Genomic DNA, 18,120 nt, shown 5'->3' on the forward strand with positions numbered 1-18,120 from the left:
CCTTGGAAGTGACAAATAATTTGTTGGCCTACTCCTAGCCAGCACTGGCTAAGCCCTGTAATATGAGTAGAGATGCAGCATGCCAGTGGCTTAAGAGGGAACACTGGAGTCAGCTGGCCTGGGTTCAAATCCTGGCGCTGCCACCTCCAAGCTGGTGAACCTGGCAGGTCCCATCTTTTCTGTGTCTCAGTTTCCACCTCTATAAAAATGGGGATAAGAGTGGTCCTTGAGCCATCATGGGGGCTAAATGAGTCAATCTGTGTAAGGCATTTACAACAGTGACTGGCATGTAGCGAATACCCAGCTTTAATTTATCACTATAAGTCCCATTTAAAAACCCATTATGGCCCATCGTCCTCTATATAGGACACCTATAAATACCTATAAAATTTTATAGAAGACCTATAAAATTGCTCAATTTAAGTTTTTATAGGTGTCCTATATGTAGGACAATGGGATTTAATGGGTTTTAAGATGAAGCAACTGGAGCTCAGAGCAACTGAGACACCCACCCAAGGCTGGCCACTCTGAAGGCCTCTGCTACCCTCCACCTGGAAGCCTCCCTTGCCCACCTTCAGGTGGCTGTCTCCTTGGTGACTCAGGTCTCTGTCAACCACAAACTCCTCTGGGATGACCTCCAGACCACGCCCCCATCCGTGTGGACCCAGCACCCGTTTTGATGTGCCCCTAGCACTTAGTATGTCTGAAATGACTCGTTCATTTAGTAAATGAGTTACTATATATAAAGCACTGTTATTATCCTATGTTTGCTTGGTGGTTGTCTTTCTTCCCACACTTCAAAAAATTAAATGGATGGTCCTAGATGAATGAATGAACGAATGTGTGAGTGAATGAGCAAGCCCACATTCCAACCCGGGTCTGTCAGACTCCAAAGCCAAACAAGCCTCCCGATGGGGAAAGACAGGTGGACAGGATGCTCTGAACCTGGGACAAGACAAATGCATGAGGAAGCTGGTGCGGGGGAGGGAGAGCCAGGAGGCACTTGCCTGAGCTTCCCAGCATCCAGTCGCTCTCTGCAACCTCTCTTGCACTTGTATCTCAAGTGGAGTGAGAACCATTGGCTGACACCTCGTGTTTCTCATCCTGTTGCCTAAGACAGAGGAAACTCTGTCCCTGCCTCCCAGGACAGCTGGCAGCCAGCCAGGTGCTCTTCAAAGCCATAGCTGGGGTGAGGCCTCAGCCTCAGGCAGCATTATAAGGACTCGGGGGCCCCCAACATGGCCCTAGATGCCTGGGGTTTGATAGCAAATAGACAAATCTTTTTCCTTTGGACCTCAAGAAAGCCACCAAAACTTTGTGGCTATAAATAGAGCTGAAGTGAGGCTGTGGTTGGGCTGGGAACCCAGTGGGGTGAGCAGGGCAGCTTGGAGCTCCTCCTGGTCCCTGTAGCACTTCATTTCCCATTCCCAGAACTCACACGCCCCAGGTGGGCACGGCACACCCTAAGGCCTGGAGGTTCTCCCTGTCCTGTCTTCTCTCCTAACACCTTCCAAGCTGTGAGAAGTTCTTCCCTGTTAAATCCACTCCTCCCTTGTCCTCTCTCCCATTCTTCCACGCCCAGGCCAGCCTCTTGATGCTCCTGAAGCCACCCCTGATCTTTCTCCTCCTATTTCCCTGAACAGCTAACAGTAATATTTCTTTCTTCAAATTCCATATGCCTGAGTGTCACTTGCTACTTAACAACAGGGATATATTCTGAGAAGTGGATCATATTACAATTTCATGGTGTCAACATCATAGAACGCAGGTACACAAACTAAGAAAGCTGTGACATCACCAGGCAATACCACCTTATAGGATCACACTTGTATATGTGGTATCAAAACACCATTATACAGACTATGACTGCATGAAAGAGAAACTGTCCCTTTAACTTTGTGTTTTGCTTATGTGTACACTCCAGGTTCAACAGTCAACTCTTTTTTTTGTTTTTGTTTTTGTTGTTGTTGCCAGGGATTGAACCCAGGGGTACTTAACCCCTGAGCCACATCCCCAGGCTTTTTATAGTTCATTTAGAGACAGGGTCTCATGAAATTGCTTAGGGCCTCGCTAAATTGCTGAGGCTGGCCTTGAACTTGGGATCCTCCTGCTTCAGCCTCCCAAGCCACTGGGATTACAGGCATGTACCACCAAGCTCGGCTAACAGTCAACTCTTTGGAAGCAGGAATTTCCTGGATTCATCTGTACAAGAAGTTAAGGGGCAAGAGGGAGAGGCTTGGGGGAAGCCAAGTGTTGAAGGCACAGTCTTGGCTCCCTGGAGGACAGTGAAGATGCAGTACCTGCACACTTTCCTGAGGAAAATCTGAATGAAGGGGTAATCTTTTGAAAAGGAAAATCAGTTCACATGGGTGATGAAGCAAGAGATGTATAAGACCTGGTTAAACAAATCTTTAATGGGAGAAAGCATTTACAAACCATATATTCTGAAAGAGATTAATATCCAGGATATAAGAATAACTAAAACTAAATAACAAAAAATCCAATTAAAAAATGAACCAGCAAGGTACAATGGTGCACGCCTGGAATCCCAGATACTTGGAAGGCTGAGGCAGGAAATTGCAAGTTCAAGGCCAGCCTCAGCAACTTAGCGAGACCCTAAGCAACTTAGTGAGACCCTGTCTCAAAATAAAAAATAAAAAGAGCTGGGATGTCACTCAGTGGTGAAGCACCTGGGTTAAATTCCCAGTACAAAAAAAAAAAAGGACAAAGGGTTGGGCAGGGTGGCATGTGCCTGTAAACTCAGTTACTTGGGAGGCTGAGGCAAGAGGATTGTAAGTTTGAGGCTAGCCTGGGCAACTAAGTGGGATCCTATCTCAGACTAAAAAAATAAAATGGGCTGGAAATGTAGCTCAGTAGTAAGGCACTCCTGGATTCCATCCCTAGTACCACAACAAACAAAAAAATGGATGAAGGACTTGAATAGCCATTTCTCCAAAGAAGACACACAAATGACTAATAAGCATATGAAATCATGCTCAATATCACTAATCATAATAGAAATAGAATAGATACCAACTCATACTCCAAAGGATTGGCTACTACCAAAAAACAAACAAAACAAAAAACAAAAACACAAAATAAAAAATGTTGGTTAGGATGTGGAGAAATTGGAACATCTGTGTACTGTTAATGGCAATGTAAAATAGTGTAACCATTATGGAAAACCTTATGGAGGTTTTACGAAAAATAAAAAATAGAAGTATCATATCATCCAGCAATTCCATTTCTGGGTATATTCTCAAAAGAAGTCAAAGTAGGAATTCCACAAGATATTTGTATATCCACATTCACGAAAGCATTATTCATAACAGCTAAAACATGAAAGCAACCCCTGTATCTATGGACAAATGAATTATCGAAGCAATATGTCAGGCATACCCACACTCACAAATGGAATATTATTTAGCCTTAAAAAGGAGGGGAATTCTGACATATGATACAGCATAGATGAGTCTTGAGGACATTATGCTAAATGAAATAATCCTGCCACAAAAAGACAAATAATACATGATTCCATTTACATAAGGTACCCAGCGGAATGAAAATCCCATAGATAACAAAATAGAATGGTAGCTGCCAGAGGTGGGATGGAGGTGGGGGAGTATAGAAAGTTATTGTTTAACAGGTATGGGGCTTCAATTTCACAAGGATAAAGAATTATGGAGATGGTGTGATGGTTGCACAACATTAGGAATCTACTTAATACCACTGAACTATATACTTATAAATGGATAAGATGATAAAATTTGTTAGAATAACATAAATTTAAACACAATAAAAATATTATTTTTTAGAAAGTTTGTCCAGGCCGAAGCAACCTAGCTTACATTGCTCAGTTAGGAAACGTTCTTTCCAGGAAAAAGTGCCTGGTTTGGGAGATAGGGGTGGCGGCGTTTCACAGAGAAAGGATACTAATGAGGGCGGTGTGGGGGCGATAGCTGAGATTCGCCCTAGAAGGAGCTGTGGTAGAGTTCCAAGTGGTATTCACCGATGAGGGGGCAGTGAAGGAGAAGGGAAGGGGGACGTACAACATGTGCGTGCGACGTGATTAAGTTTAAACACATCTTCATCCAATAACAACTTGTATTTACATGCAAATATATTCGCTTATGCAAAACAGCAGAGGTCTCCGAGGACAGTTCTTTAGTCTCAGGCTTGTGCAGTCATTGAAAAAGAAAAGCAAAGCTGTCCCTGGGGGCTGGGCGAATTCCACAAGAACGAAGACCGAATTAGCTGGGTTTGCAGACACAGGGAAGCAGCGCCCCTGCCCGGAGAGCGGCGGGGGCGCCCGCAGAGCCGCGCATGCCCACATGGGAAGAGCGGCGAGTTTCAGTGCGCAAGCGACGTCCGCCCGTGCGGTCTCCTTCCCTAGGGGCGGGACTAGCGGCGCCCAAAATGGCGGCTAGCCGCTACCGGCGTTTCCTTAAGCTCTGTGAGGAATGGCCAGTGGACGAGACCAAACGGGGCCGGGACTTGGGCGCTTACCTGCGGCAGCGGGTAGCACAGGCCTTTCGGGAGGGAGAAAATACCCAGGTGACCGGTCGGGAGACGGTTGGGGAGAGGGGAGGAAAGGACGAGGCAGGGGCGGGAGAGTGGCGGTCCTGCGCATGCGCGTCCCTCCCTCCCTGAGCACACGTGCGTGCGGTCCACTGAACCCCTGGAGTTAGGAGCAGAGCGCCCCCTCGTTCCACTCAGCGCTCCCACCTAGCTGCACTTTGGAATTACCGAGGGAGCTTTAAAAAACTCCAGGTGCCCTTATTGAATCAGAATTTTGGGGGGTAAGGCCTTGGCCTCGGAATTTTCAAAGGCTCCGCAGGTGATTCAAGGTGCTAGCAGGTTTGAAAGCGCACAGCACCGGTGTCAGGTGGTGACGCAGGTTCCATAATATGATGCTGTTACATCGCAATGTGTATATTGTTTGAGTGGATGCCCAACGATCTCCACTAAACCTTTGCCCACCTTCCTGAGCCCTTGTAAGCCTGTGCAGCAGATTTGGGTCCTCTACTCGGGACCCCGTATGTGAGTAGTAGGCCTTCTTGCTCTCGTCCAGGTTGGTACTGTCTCTGGGAGTCATTCATTCACATTCATTAATACGGTATCAAGCACCTGTCATGTGTGCCAGAAACTGTCCTGCGTGCTGGGGAAACAACTGTGAATTAGGTGGGGTCCTGCCCTCATGATTTTACATTCTAGTTCAGCACACAGTGAACAAGTAGACATAAATAAAACAGTTCAGACAAGTACCGTGATGGATGTAAAATAGGGTAGCATGATAAAAAGTAATAGTAGCTATGGTAGGCCTTTCTGAGGAGGTGACACATGGGTGGGACCTAAGGAAAGTGGATAGGCTGACAGTGTGCACTTGGAGCGCATGGCGTTCTAGGCACTGCAAAGGAAATTAGACTGGCATGTTAAAGAACAGAAGGAAAACCCAGGTGACTGGAGGGTGGTGAGTGAGATGGACTTTAGGTAAGGTCTGGTCCAAAGTGGTCAGGAGCCAGGCACTAGAGATTCTTAAAGGCTCTGATTACGAGTTAGATCTTACCACAGAGAAGTTAGAACCACTGGGGACATTTAGTCTGGAATTGATGTGACCTAATTTACTTGTTTTTTTCTTCTAGTACTTGGGATTGAACCCAAGGGTGCTCTGTCACCAAGCTACACCCTTAGCCCAGCCCTCCCCCCTTTTTTTTGGTAATCTTTTGAGGCAGTCCCTGGCTAACTTGATGAATCTGACCTCGAACTTAGTCTCCCAAGTTGCTGGAATTGCTGACATGGACCACCATACCTGGCTCTTAATTTCCTTACTGTTTAAAAAGGTCACTCTGGTTGTATGTGGTGAGTGGATTATAGAGGGCAAGGACCGAAATACAGAGGCTGGAGGGAAACCCACTGTGGGACCCTAGCCAAGAGGTGATGGTGGCTTGGATGAAGATGGCAGCCCAGGAAGTAGCAGGTTTCAGGTTGTAATGTGCAAGTCATATCAATAGGACTCACTCACTTATTTATCTTATCACATGTGGGGTAAAGGGAAAGAGGAACCAAGAGGTAATCCTTAGATTTTTATTTTTTATTTTTATTTTTTGGCCTGAGCATCTGGGTACCATTTGCTGAGGTAGGAAAGACTAGATGAGGAACAGGTGGGGTGTGGCAAGAACATCATCAATTTGACGTTAGACACATTAAACTTGAGATGCCTAGTAGATTGACTTCCAATTGGAAATGTCAAGTAGACAGTGGGATATTTGATCCTGGGGCTCAGGCAAGAGGTCAGTGGTATGAAGTGAGATATATAACACATACAGTCTGAAGAAATGACTTGTGGAGTTTGGTCAAGACCTGTTAAAGTAGGACATGATCTTCTGCAGCTTAGCCCTACCCAGAACCAAAACAGCCCACCTAATGAAGCAAGAGCACACTGATTAGATTGTGGCATGGATGCATTGTTTAGCCCAGGACTTCTGGGCTGTGGGGAGGGTCACTCCACACACAGGATCCTTACACCATTTAGATCTTCACCAGCTCCCTGTATATTTCTTGTGTTAGCTTCCTGAAACTAGAGAGGATGCCATTTGTATCTCCCCTACCCTAAATGTCCAGTGTAGTTTTTGGCACATTTAAAAAAAAAAAAAAAAATCATTAAATGTCTGAATGAATAAATAAATAAATAAATAATTGATTATGGCTCGAGACAAAAGTCATTTGAATATAGTTGCAGATGTAGCAAAACTATATGGAGAGCAGTGGCAGAGAGTGAGAAGGGAATATTTCTGTGTCCTGAGTGTTAAGAATCAGTTTGGAACTTTCTGTGGGGAGCTGCAGAAACTACATAAGAGGGACAGCCTGATCCTTAGGACCAAGGACCTTACAGATGGGCAGTCAGAGCTAGTTTCCTGGGGAGGCCAGGAAACTCCTGTAATAGTCACCTATTTGTTAGTGTAGGAGCAGCCAGCGAGGAGGGTAGAGCTTTCTCTTTGGGAGTTAAACATCACCCAGGAAGACAGTTGCTGATCAGTTGAAGGCCCACACAGACTTGAGTCATAGCTGCAGATGCAAGTCATGGCTCTGCTGATAGTTCCTTAGCAGTTGATGAATGCATTCCTGGTAGAGTGAACCAGTGCATCATGATGGCAGCTGGCACATTACTCAGAACTGCTGTCAAGGTATCTCATCCTGATGTCACCTGAGAATGCGCCTGGGCTTAGTAAATCTTTGTGGTAATTTTTGGAGAGAGCCGCCCCTTGCTGGATTGAGAACAGTACTGTGAGTCACTCTAATGGACGCTCCCCCACCCCGGGTCATTTTTAAAGACCTTGAGAAAGAAAGGTTCGGGTAGACAGTTCATGAAACTGGCAGGAATTGGGGGTGAGATCCAATGGGCTGATTGGTATGGGTGCCCCTTGGTTATGCCACTTACCAGGAAGAAGACTGGGGGGAGGGCAGGTCTGTTGAAGCAGCCTTTTTGAGGAAAGAGACAGGCAGACCTCTTCTTGGTGCCCTTGCTTCCTGCATCCTAACAATAACTCAGGTAGGTGCACAGCACACTTGCAGACATGGTCTCTTTTAATTTAATCCTTAGTGCAGCCAAATGAGATAGCTGTTACTATTCCCATTTAACAGAGAAGGGAACAAAACCAGAAAAATAAGCCACTTGGGGTCCCCTGGCAGTAAGAGTCAAGTAAGAAACAGACCAGCTGTCCTGGCCCTGGTCTGGCAGTGTCTCCTCTTGAGCTTGGCCTTTCTTCAACTGCCGCTTCCCCTGTGTTATATCTTGTTAGAACAGTCTCTTGTTCCATGAGCATCAGGCCTCTCTGCCTTCCTCTCATTCCCTGCTCAAACCAATTTGGTCCATGGTTAGTTTGAACAAAAAATCCAACATCTCCACACACTTACCCACCTGTTTTTCTTTGCCACACCCACTACCTCCACAGTGCAGATGAGAAGAAAGATGGACCTCAGTGGGACACCAGCACAGAAAAGGCAGGCTGACTAGAACACAATAATTCATAAACACGGCTGCCTCCATTTATTCCTCCTCAAATTGCCCTTTGGGGAGTTTCACGGTCCACCCTGACCCACCGGGAAGGAGGTAGCAGTGGGAAGCAGGCGCACGTGTAACACCTCTTACACCCTTTATCTTATTGTACAGTTTTTTAAGTTAGTGCATATGGGTTTTGCCCCTTTGAATACAATTTCCTTAAAAGAAAACATGTTCCCCACAGCACTGAGAGCCTCAAAGAATCACAACATGGGGGAAGGTGGCAGAACAACTGTGATTGTTGACTTAACAGGGAAAGGAGCAGATCTTTCTAATGAGTTCATTAAGTGCACAAGCAGCTTCCTGAAAGATCTTGACTGCACACCAACCTCGCTCAGCATAGGCAAGCTCTAGGGACAGCCCGGAAATGCTGCTGTCCAGAGAGGGCCTGCCTGCTAGCAGTGAGCCATTGTAATTGTATTAAATCCAGGATTAAATAATTGGCCCTGTTTGAAAGAAGTTAAACTTCGTCTTGAGTTTCTAGCAATATAAATGATACTTCCACCTTTTCAAAGGAGAATTTAAAGGTTTTTATATAGCTATCCCAGGGAGGCCTGGTCTTTGACATCTCAGTGTGGCTGGGAACTTGTCCCCCAGCTGCCTGGCATGTGCTGGCTGCAGCAAAGCCATCTCAGTGTTGCTCACCCCTGTATGTTGACCCCTGAAGTCAGGTTTTTGAGGAGTGGCCTAGGAATAGGTTATGCTGATTGTAGTTAGAATCTTGAGCCCACTACAAAATAGGGTTGTGAAAAGAATAACCTCTAAGTGGGAATGGAACCATCTCTGTCATTTTTCTCTTCCAATTCTGGAGGTGGAACGAGAAAGGATATTCAGACCAAGGGGCTGTGTTGGTCTATGCATCTTTAAAGAGGCAGATGCTCCTCCTAAAGGGGTAAATTCTTGACCACGTCTAGTGGTCACCACTTCGCTCAAAAGATCTTTAGAATCTGCTCTCTGCCTCCTGAACAAGTGGCAAGCAACTTTGTGAGCCTTAGTGTTCAGGGATCCAGACTGTTTCCAGCCCTGCTTCTCCCCACCCCCCAAAGAAGCCCCAGCCTCAGCAGGTGTGTCCTCATTACCTCCTAAATTGGCTGTAGCACAAGTGGTTCTTAACCTTGGAGACTTGTGAGCCACTGTACCCCACACACCAAACACACAAAGTTTGCCAAGAATTTTGTGGCTTCCCAGGCCCTTGAAGTCCTCCCTGGATTCCACTTAAGAGCCCTGCCTCCTTGGGACACCCTTGTCCTGAGCCTTTTTATGCCTTGTCTTCCCAGTCACTTCTCTGATCCCCGGGTCGCTCAGGCTGAAGTCCAGAGACAGTGCTCTGTACACTGTCACTGTGGTGCAACTCCATCCTTCCCACCCACCTACCCAGTCAGCCTGGCCTGGCAGCAGCTCCCATCCCACCCCAGATCTGCAGTGCCAGTGTTGTGTAGCTCTGCCACTTGGTTCCGCATGACCAAGGCATGGCCAATTTTGGATGTATATGCATCTTCTCTCCTCAACTTGACTGTCAGCTTCTCTAGAGCCAGGACTAGGTCTTCTTTGTGTTCCCTACAGTCCCCTAGCAGAATATTCTAGGTACTCAAGAAATAGATAATCCAATTGAATTGAAGGGAGTAAGCTCCATAACAGAATGAACTCATTTCAGAAGTTCATTACCAAGTCATGAAAACCTTTTTCATAGATCCTCCTGGACCAAATCCAGCTCTACCTTAATTAGCAAAGCAATTTGCAACACCCTTTCCCAAAAGTGCTTATGCGTCCCTTTGTGTGACTAGAATAGGGGCTGCTGTACCAATTGCTGTCACCACCCAAAATTCAATTTTGAAAATCGAAATCAGTGCCTGCGGCACTGATGTAGATTTGTATGTATAAAAGTTTAATATGGTAAAGAGAAATTTACTGACGACTGAGCAGGGGAAATGCAAAAGGAGCAAAAATAGAGCTATAAAGGACACTTTGTCAGTTGAACATCTATTTTATTCACATTTAGGGAGCAGTGCTGAATTTTTCATAATGTCCCTACTGCTGCCTTTTTCAGACCCAGCACCGCTATTAGTCCTAAAATGTCCGTAATCTCATTAGGTATGAATGCAAAACCAGGTAATTTAAAGCTTGTCTGTAAGACTACTTCTAAGGGTGCATAATATATCAGAAAAACTGTATATTTTGAAATGCAGGAGTGTTTGTGTAGAGTGTGTGAATACAGTGTAAGATGTAGGTGCGTGGCAAGGCTTCTGAAATCAGGTATCTCCACTGGTAGCCTTTTAAGTAGGAAACAAGACTTGTTTAATTGCCGAGCTAGAGCTAGGTGCAGCTGTGAACCCATGGCCATGGTGCTCCACCTCTCTCTAAGAACTTGCTACAAATTGGTATACCTCAGAGTTCCATCACCTCCTCTAAGCTACTTTTATAGCTTCATTTAGACACTCTCTGACCTCATATGGTACATTGGATGACAAGTCCGTTTTTAGGACTCAGAGGTGTTCAGTTCCTTCTCAAATAATGAGTTGCGCTCCAGGCATTATGTCAACTGTCAAGAAGACACTGATGGCCTTTAAGAGGTTGAGAGTCCAGAGGGTCCTCTATTTTTGCACTCAGGCCTTGTGGCAGTTTTCTCTCACAGGAGCAGCTGTCTATGGAGGTGGCCCCCATCCTCCCCTTGTGTCCCTCCTGTCTGCGCTGCCACCAGTCAGAGGTGGGAAGGATGACACCTTCAGCATCCTGAAAGTGTAGAGGGAGGTAGCCGAGCAGCCATCTGGCACCTCGCCAGCAGAGCAGTTGAGGGAGGAGCAGAGGGGAACCTAAGTGGGCAAGATTGATGAGGGCACAGGTCTGTGGAACAGGAGTTTGATCAGGAAGTGGGGTAGGATCCCTGGAGGTGCTGGAAGAAGGCAGGCAACGAGGACACCTTTCCTACGTGCTGGGCTAGGATGGTGATGGAAGAGGAAGAGGAAGGGCCCTGTGAGCGGCCATCAGGGAGCAGCTCCGTTGCTCTCTCGCTCTCCGGGAGTCTTTAAGCTGCTGTATCTAACCATGGAGCATTCAGTGGCCCGCCACGAGCCGTCAGTAGGTCCGGAGTGAGGCCTCCATGGTTCCGCTGCCTCTGCACCCTTCTCCAGCACAGCACAGCCCTCTAGAATGCACCAGCCACTCACCCGCGCGCTCCTGACCGCTGCCTCTTGGTTCACCTGGTTCCTTCCTGGACTGCACCCTTCCTTCTTGGTACCTGCTGGCCTTTCTTCAGCACCTCTCCCTTGGCTCCCCAGCAGGATTGGTGCCCCCTGCAGAGTCCCACAGCACCCCATGCACTACCACCAGGGTTGTCCTGAACAACCCCTTTCCCTTCTAGTTGGTGATGTAGGGACCTGTGCTTGCTACTGTGGCTATTTACTGCTAATGATGGTAACAAGCACTAATCTCATCACCAGCGTTCAAGGCCTGGAATCCGGAACAGTCCAGGCATTACCTCATTTACCCCAACACCACCCTGGAAAGTAGGGGCTATTATTATCTTTTCTTTAAAAAGAAAGGTTAAGTCAACCAGCATGCCTCAAAAATGGCAATGCATGGGAGACAAAGGAGGATGGAGGAAGTGTCCTGGATGAAAGGAGGCACATGGCAGTGGAGTACAGTAGGTGGCCCTCGGCTCTGCAAGTGGTGGACAGAGACTCTGTCCACAATTGGAATGTGGACAGAGGATTAGGTAATAGTGTCAGGTGTCCTGAATATGATCGTCCAGCTGTGAACACAGAAGAGAATGTCCTTGTTAGGAGATATTATGGGGCCATTTGGCCTTATGCTCCTACTCTTAAATGGATCTGCCAAAGAAAAATATGTGTATGCACATAGAGGGCGATAAAGTGAATGTGGCCATTTTTTTTAAAGTGTATATGTTGGTGTTGAGAGAGCGGTGCCAGTGACTGAACCCAGGTCTTGCCATGCCAGGCAAGCACGTTACCGCAGTGCTGCAGCCCCAGCCCTGTTTTAAATTTGAGGCAGGGCTGCTAAATTGCCTTGTCTGGCCTCAGACTTGCAACCCGTCTGCCTCCACTTCCCAAGTAGCTGAACTCAAGGTGTGCACCAACCTGGTGGTGTTCTGTCAACCAGGAGGCCCCTGGCTGTGGGTGCCTGCTGGAGATTGAATGTGCCACAGATGCCCCTCCAAGGTGTAGCTGCCCATCCTGTCCTGGCCCCACCTGCCTGGCAGACACTGACCTTACCCCTCGCCCTCAGTTTTTCAATGCTCAGATCCTGCCTTTGATTGTTATTCAGCAGACACCATCTACTGCTCAGCCGTTATCCCTCCTCTTGTCATGCAACTTCCTGGGCATTCTGATGGAGTAGCCTGAACCAGGGGTGGGTCAGGCAGAACGAAATGATGGGCTGTCTCTATTTGCCATAAAGCGGGACCTCATTTGACATGCACACGGAGGCGGAAGCAGAGCTGCCTTATTAAAACACTTAACTCCTGACTTATTCATACACTCTGTCTTTAAGAAAGAATGTAAGGAAAAAAATGTCATCTAAATTCTGGGAAAAAATATAAAATAAAGTTGTATTCTAGGGAGTTTTCAGAATTCTTGACAAAAAAACAGTAAGGAATTGTGTAGATAAACAGGAGCGAGGACAGAGGGACGGGCAGATTACAGGAGCTCTGAGGAGAGAGCCCTCTTCTGGGTACATGGCCTGTCTCCCCAGGAACTTCCAGGAGGGGCACTGCTGCCTCAGGCACCCAGAGGACCTGGTTAGTTTCTCCCCTCTGTCCAGGAGGCCTGTTCCGGTGTCTCCTTTGACAGGGCCCAGCTGGTCTCCATCACCAGCCCCCACGGTCTGAAACCCTGCCTCGTACTTGTTTCCCTCCTTGCACAGCTTCAGCAGTCCCACTTGCCACCAGTGAAAGTTAAGGTGATTTTTTTTTTCTTTTCATTAAAGAATCTCTGTTTACTATACTTAATAATATTGAAGGTTTAACTCAAAAAGCTGTCTTTGGTCAGCCTAGGCCCTCAGGTGGACTGGAGTGGTCTGCAGTGTACGCAGCATCCTGCTTCCCTCGTCTTGTCCCCTCCACCAGCAAGGCCTCCCTCCCTCCTGCCAGTCTCCCTTCAGATTCCTGCAGTCCACACTGCCCCTGGCTCTCCCTTTGTTAAGTTTGTCTTTCCAGGCATAGGGTTTTTATTGTGCTGGCCTAGTGGGTCACAAGCCACAGATGCTCAGCACATGTTCGTTTGCTGGTTGATTGATGGGGCTTTTCTGGGGTTTGGAAGTTGATGAAGTAGAGCCTTTCTTCCAGAAAGGTGACTTTTAACAGCAGGAACCGTAGGCCAGGTGTGCTCCCCACAGAGCAGAGAGGCCAGTGCCAGCTGTAGGCAGCTTCCTGGGAATAGCTCATTACCTGTGGCCCTCCTTCACAGTGCAGACTTGGTGTGGGGCTGGACTCCTCCACTCACTCCTCTGGGCCTCTTTGTCTTTCAGATTGCAGAGCCTGAGGCCTGTGATCAGATGTACGAGAGCTTAGCACGACTCCATTCAAACTACTACAAACACAAGGTGAGTGGGCCGCAGTCTTTTATATCCTAGTCTCTGTTGGTGGACCAAGAACATTGAAAATCTGATTATACAATATTTTGTAAAGAATAGCAGTTTTCCTACTTTCAAATGTAACCAGCAATTTCAACCAAGCCAACAAAGGTGCCTGGTAGAGGTCTTAGGTCACCTAAATAAAAGCTTTTTTAAATTATGAATGACAGCCATATATTTTATGGGCCAGTGTGTGCTCCTGAGAGTGTGACAGCCATTGGATCCCATACATACTTTCCCATCTACTCTGATGGAACTGATACTTCACTCTCTGTAATAAAGATGGGCTGGCTGGGAAAATCCTGTCAGACAGAGCTGTGCTTTTGCTCGGCCCTGACGTGACTCCTGTTAAATTCTACTTAGTTTGATTTTCCCCAGACTTGAAAAATATGTTCCGTAACTCCACAAATAGACATGGCCAAATAGAAAAGCCTACGTGCAAAAGGGATTTCTTCTCTAAATCCTCTCTACTCAAAATGTGGTCTGTGAGCAGCAGCTTGAACATCACCTGGGAACAAGTTAGAAATGCAGGATCGGGGGCCCACCCAGACCCAGGGGCCTTCCCCAAGCAGTTGAATGCATTTTCTAGGGGATTTGGTTGCATGTTGGAGTTGGGGCTGCCTGCTCAGGATGGTAGTGGTTCTTGCAAGAACTAGTGTTGACCTCAAGGTGGCGCTGCTTTTCTTGCCTCTGGATGCCCAGGGTCCTGGTGAACTGTGGTTAGAGAGCAAAGCTGGTGTGCTGCACAACTAATCTTCTCCCTCCATTCTCTCTCCTGCCCCGTGCCAGTACCCTCGCCCCAGAGACACCACTTTCAGTGGCCTGTCCGTGGAAGAGTACAAACTGATCCTGTCCACAGGTATTGAAAACAGAGTTACCCTTTCTGGTTGGTTTGCAAGGGATTCTTCTGAGTTTGAGAGGCCTAAAGGAATTATCTAAAACCGTAATTATCAAAACCATGGTGATGGATGACGGTCTTTGTGGAATAGCCCAGAGGAAATTCTGAAGCTATAGGGCTCATGCTTTTTGGGCATAGAATGTAGAGAAGGTCAAAGGCATGATTTAGAAAAGAAAATCCATCTTTGGTGCTGTTAATTTCAAAGCTGGGCAGCAGGGAGCAGGGGAATACATATTTGCCAAATGGAAGTCATTGAAATCAGGATGGAAGGAAAATAATTTTATTTTTATGGTCCTAAGGGGGTCTTATAAACAATAAGGGTTTTAATTAAAACAAAAAGCCATTCAATAAATGTGTATGGGGATATCCGCTTATGAGTTATCTGACCCAGGGGACACGGTCTGTGGGTTAGATAGGGGTCTGGCTATGTGTGTTTTGAAGTCATTGATAGACTCAGTTAACAAGAAAGGAAACCCCCTGCCCAGCCCAGCCCCTCCTTACTTCCCCATATCCATTGTCACCGAAGGGAGGTGGGGGCAGGGGAGCCAGGGTCAGAGTAGGCAGGTACTGGAAAATTACTATTTTTATTGCCAAGAATATTTTATACAAAAATAGGTTAACCTTTTCTGGGAGGGCATGGCCCTGCAACATTTGCCATCTGGTACTCTAGAAATTTCCCTTTCCTCCTCTTCTGGCAGCTTTCAGCGACTAAGTTTTGGGGATTTGACCTTCTAGAAAACTCTTACCCTTCAGAGCAGATTAAAACCTGGTGATGTCACCTGCTGTTTGTTGTGTATTGACTCTCAGGAAAACTAGAGTGAGGATATTCTGTCCAGGCAGAATCACTTCATTCTTATTTTTTCCCTAATTTACTTCCATGTCCCTGGATCCATATAATTACCAGCATTGGTGCCCAGTGTCATTGTGAGGGCCCAGAGAGTTTAAGCACAGTTTGAGCTTGAAATTAGAATGGGAATAAGTTCCAGAGGCTCTGCCTCTGCCCCTTTACCCTCGGGAGGCCTCTGAGTGGGCCACAGGCAGAAGCAGGCCTGGGAAATGCCGCCTCCCACGGAGCTGCAGCTTGTGCTGGCGGGGAATTCGGTTCTAGGAAATTTGCTGATAATATGTTTTCAGGCAAGCCTCAGATTTTTGTTGCAACTTTGTAGAGTAAGCTTATCAGATGTTTCTTCTGATGGACAAGAAGAGACCTGCAGCACAGTATTGTGAGAGACTTTGAGGGCCGGGTAGCCATGTAGGTGGACAGGGATCCTGCAGTGTCATGAAGTTCCAGGGTGAGAGGCTGTACTCACAGCTGAAGTACATTTGCGTGCCACAATTTAGTCAAGAGCCCACTGACTACAAAGAGTAATAAATAATCTGTTACCTCTTTTGTTCAAAAAGAAATTTTTTCTTCCAGAAGCTTTGTTAATGGATGAAAATTTGGGCCCTGAGAGCCAAAGCACACTATGAGAATACCTAAATGTAAAGTGCAAGTGAAGCTGGATATCATGAAACTTAGCCCTGGAGACACTGTAGACCAGGGACTTAACTGCTGGGGCAGAATTCGCTCCTCTCCAGGGACATGTGTCCACGTCTGGAGGCATTTTAGTTGTCACAGCTGGTGGGCGCAGGGATGCTATTGGCATCTAGCGTGAGTAGAGGTCAGGATGCTGCCGCACATCCTACAAGACACAGGACAGCTCGCCACAAAAAATTACCTGGCTCAAAAAGTCAATAGCATAGGGCTGAGGATATAGCTCAGTTGGTAGAGAGCCTGCCTTGCATGGATAATGCCCTGGGTTCAAACCCCAGCACCACACACACACACACACACACACACACACACACACACACACACACAGTCAGCAGCATGAAGGCCAAGACCTGCTTTGGTTGCTAGGTGTGAGTGTGAGGAATGTTTTCAAACAGGGGTCCCATCAGCTCTCACCAGCTCTCCTGCCTCTAAAGTAGTGACCTCCCTTATTTCTTCAGTCCTCACAATTTGTGATGTTTGTGCTTTTGTCCTCATTTTACAGATCAGGAACCCAGGACTCAAGAGGGTTAGGGGATTTGCTTGAGGGGCCCTGGGGGGATGGTGGTCAGGGATTCAGGTCCAAGTCCACCTCCCTCCCCATGCTGCACAGCTCCGCAGCATGCAGTGGACTCACGTCACCAGAGTCCGATCCAGCTGCCCCACTTCTAGCTGTGTGACCTAAGCAAATGTGCTTATCCTCCTTCTGCCTCAGTTTCCACATACGAAATATGGCGATAGTAAGGCCTGTGTGGAGTGGTAGGTTTGGCAATAAAGTCAGAGGCTGCATAGCTGACGCTACAGTGCCATTTCTTTGCCTTCTGTGGAGCAAGCATGCCCTGCTTGGATGCTGAGGGTGAAAGAAGGGACACTCTGTGGAAGCAGGGTGTGCTTGTCAGGGAAAGCACTGTGGGCCATCCACGAAATCAGTTGTAGACTTCAGTGTCTCTCTCTTTCCCTTCTTGTGCAGACACTTTGGAAGAGTTTAAGGAGATGAACAAAGGCATGTGGAAGAAGCTGCAGGAGAAGTTTGCCCCCAAGAGTCCTGAGGAGAAACACAAGGCCTGGGCCCGGGTCTTATCTCGCCCACGTACCTAAGTGTGGAGTTTCATATGTTGCCATTGTTAATAAAACCACCCAACTTCCCCCTGACCTCACAGTTCAGAAATCTCACTTGGCCTTCTCCAAAAGAAAGACCCTGCCATGGTAGGGCAGATGTCTGCCCAAGCAGGGATGCTGTGCTGTGTGAGTGCCCACCAAGACAGGACGGGAAGGAAGCTCCTGGGGAGAGGAAGTGCAGTACCCTCAGCCTGGGAGGGGGCCACTAGGGCCTGCACATAGCTGCTTCCTGACAGCCCTGGGAGCTGCACCTTGCCAGCAGGTCTGGTGGCCCCAGCAGGATTCTCGGGCTCCCTGTTGTTATAGGAGCTGCTGGGAGAAAGCCAAAGCCAGCAGCAAATATCTAAAAGGACCTCGTGCTGCAAAGAGCAGCAGGGACGGGGGAGGCCACGAGAGCGGATCCTGTGTGTACTGCTGACTAGAAGGACAGAGCACAAACCTTGGCCCCTGGCCTGCGTGCTCAGTCATTTTAAGAGACAGCAAAGCTCTAGACAGGCCTTGGCCAGGTAGAACCTGAGGTTGTGATTCAGCACTGGACAGGTTCTGTGGAAGGCTGCAGGCCATGGACACAGCCATACTACCCCACACCACCTTGGCTTGTGCTAGTGGATGTTCCCATTCCCACCTGAGCTTCCTGCTGTCAGGAGCGCTGCTGAGAGAAGGGGCGAGGCAGGGCACTAGCACCCCTTTAGGTACAGAATGGGACTGGGCTCCTGGAGGCCTTGGGGTGTTTTGAAATGCACTGAATAAATTACTAAGAATCACCATGAAAACCAGAAATCCAGTTCTGTCCAGGGAGTCCTACTGGGACAGATATTGCTCAGAGCATTTCCTAAGAGCCCAGGAGAGCAGGCCAGCAGATGATGATGTTCCTGCTTGCTACCAGTTAATCCCACAGTCCCCAGGTGAGTACAACAAATATCACTT

General features: G+C 47.5%; 1 protein-coding gene across 1 annotated transcript; it reads left to right on the forward strand.

Moving 5' to 3' along the window:
• Positions 1 to 4,380: 4,380 nt before the first annotated feature.
• On the forward strand, positions 4,381 to 17,226 carry UQCC2 (ubiquinol-cytochrome c reductase complex assembly factor 2). Its single transcript, XM_079147268.1, has 4 exons — positions 4,381 to 4,554; positions 13,541 to 13,615; positions 14,435 to 14,504; positions 17,045 to 17,226. Exons 1-4 carry the CDS (start codon positions 4,417 to 4,419, stop codon positions 17,170 to 17,172), a joined length of 411 nt encoding a protein of 136 aa, XP_079003394.1. The 5' UTR covers positions 4,381 to 4,416; the 3' UTR covers positions 17,173 to 17,226.
• The last annotated feature ends 894 nt before the right edge of the window (positions 17,227 to 18,120 follow it).

The sequence above is a fragment of the Sciurus vulgaris genome (assembly GCF_902686455.1).
Source record: "Sciurus vulgaris genome assembly, chromosome: 7".
NCBI lineage: Eukaryota > Metazoa > Chordata > Mammalia > Rodentia > Sciuridae > Sciurus > Sciurus vulgaris.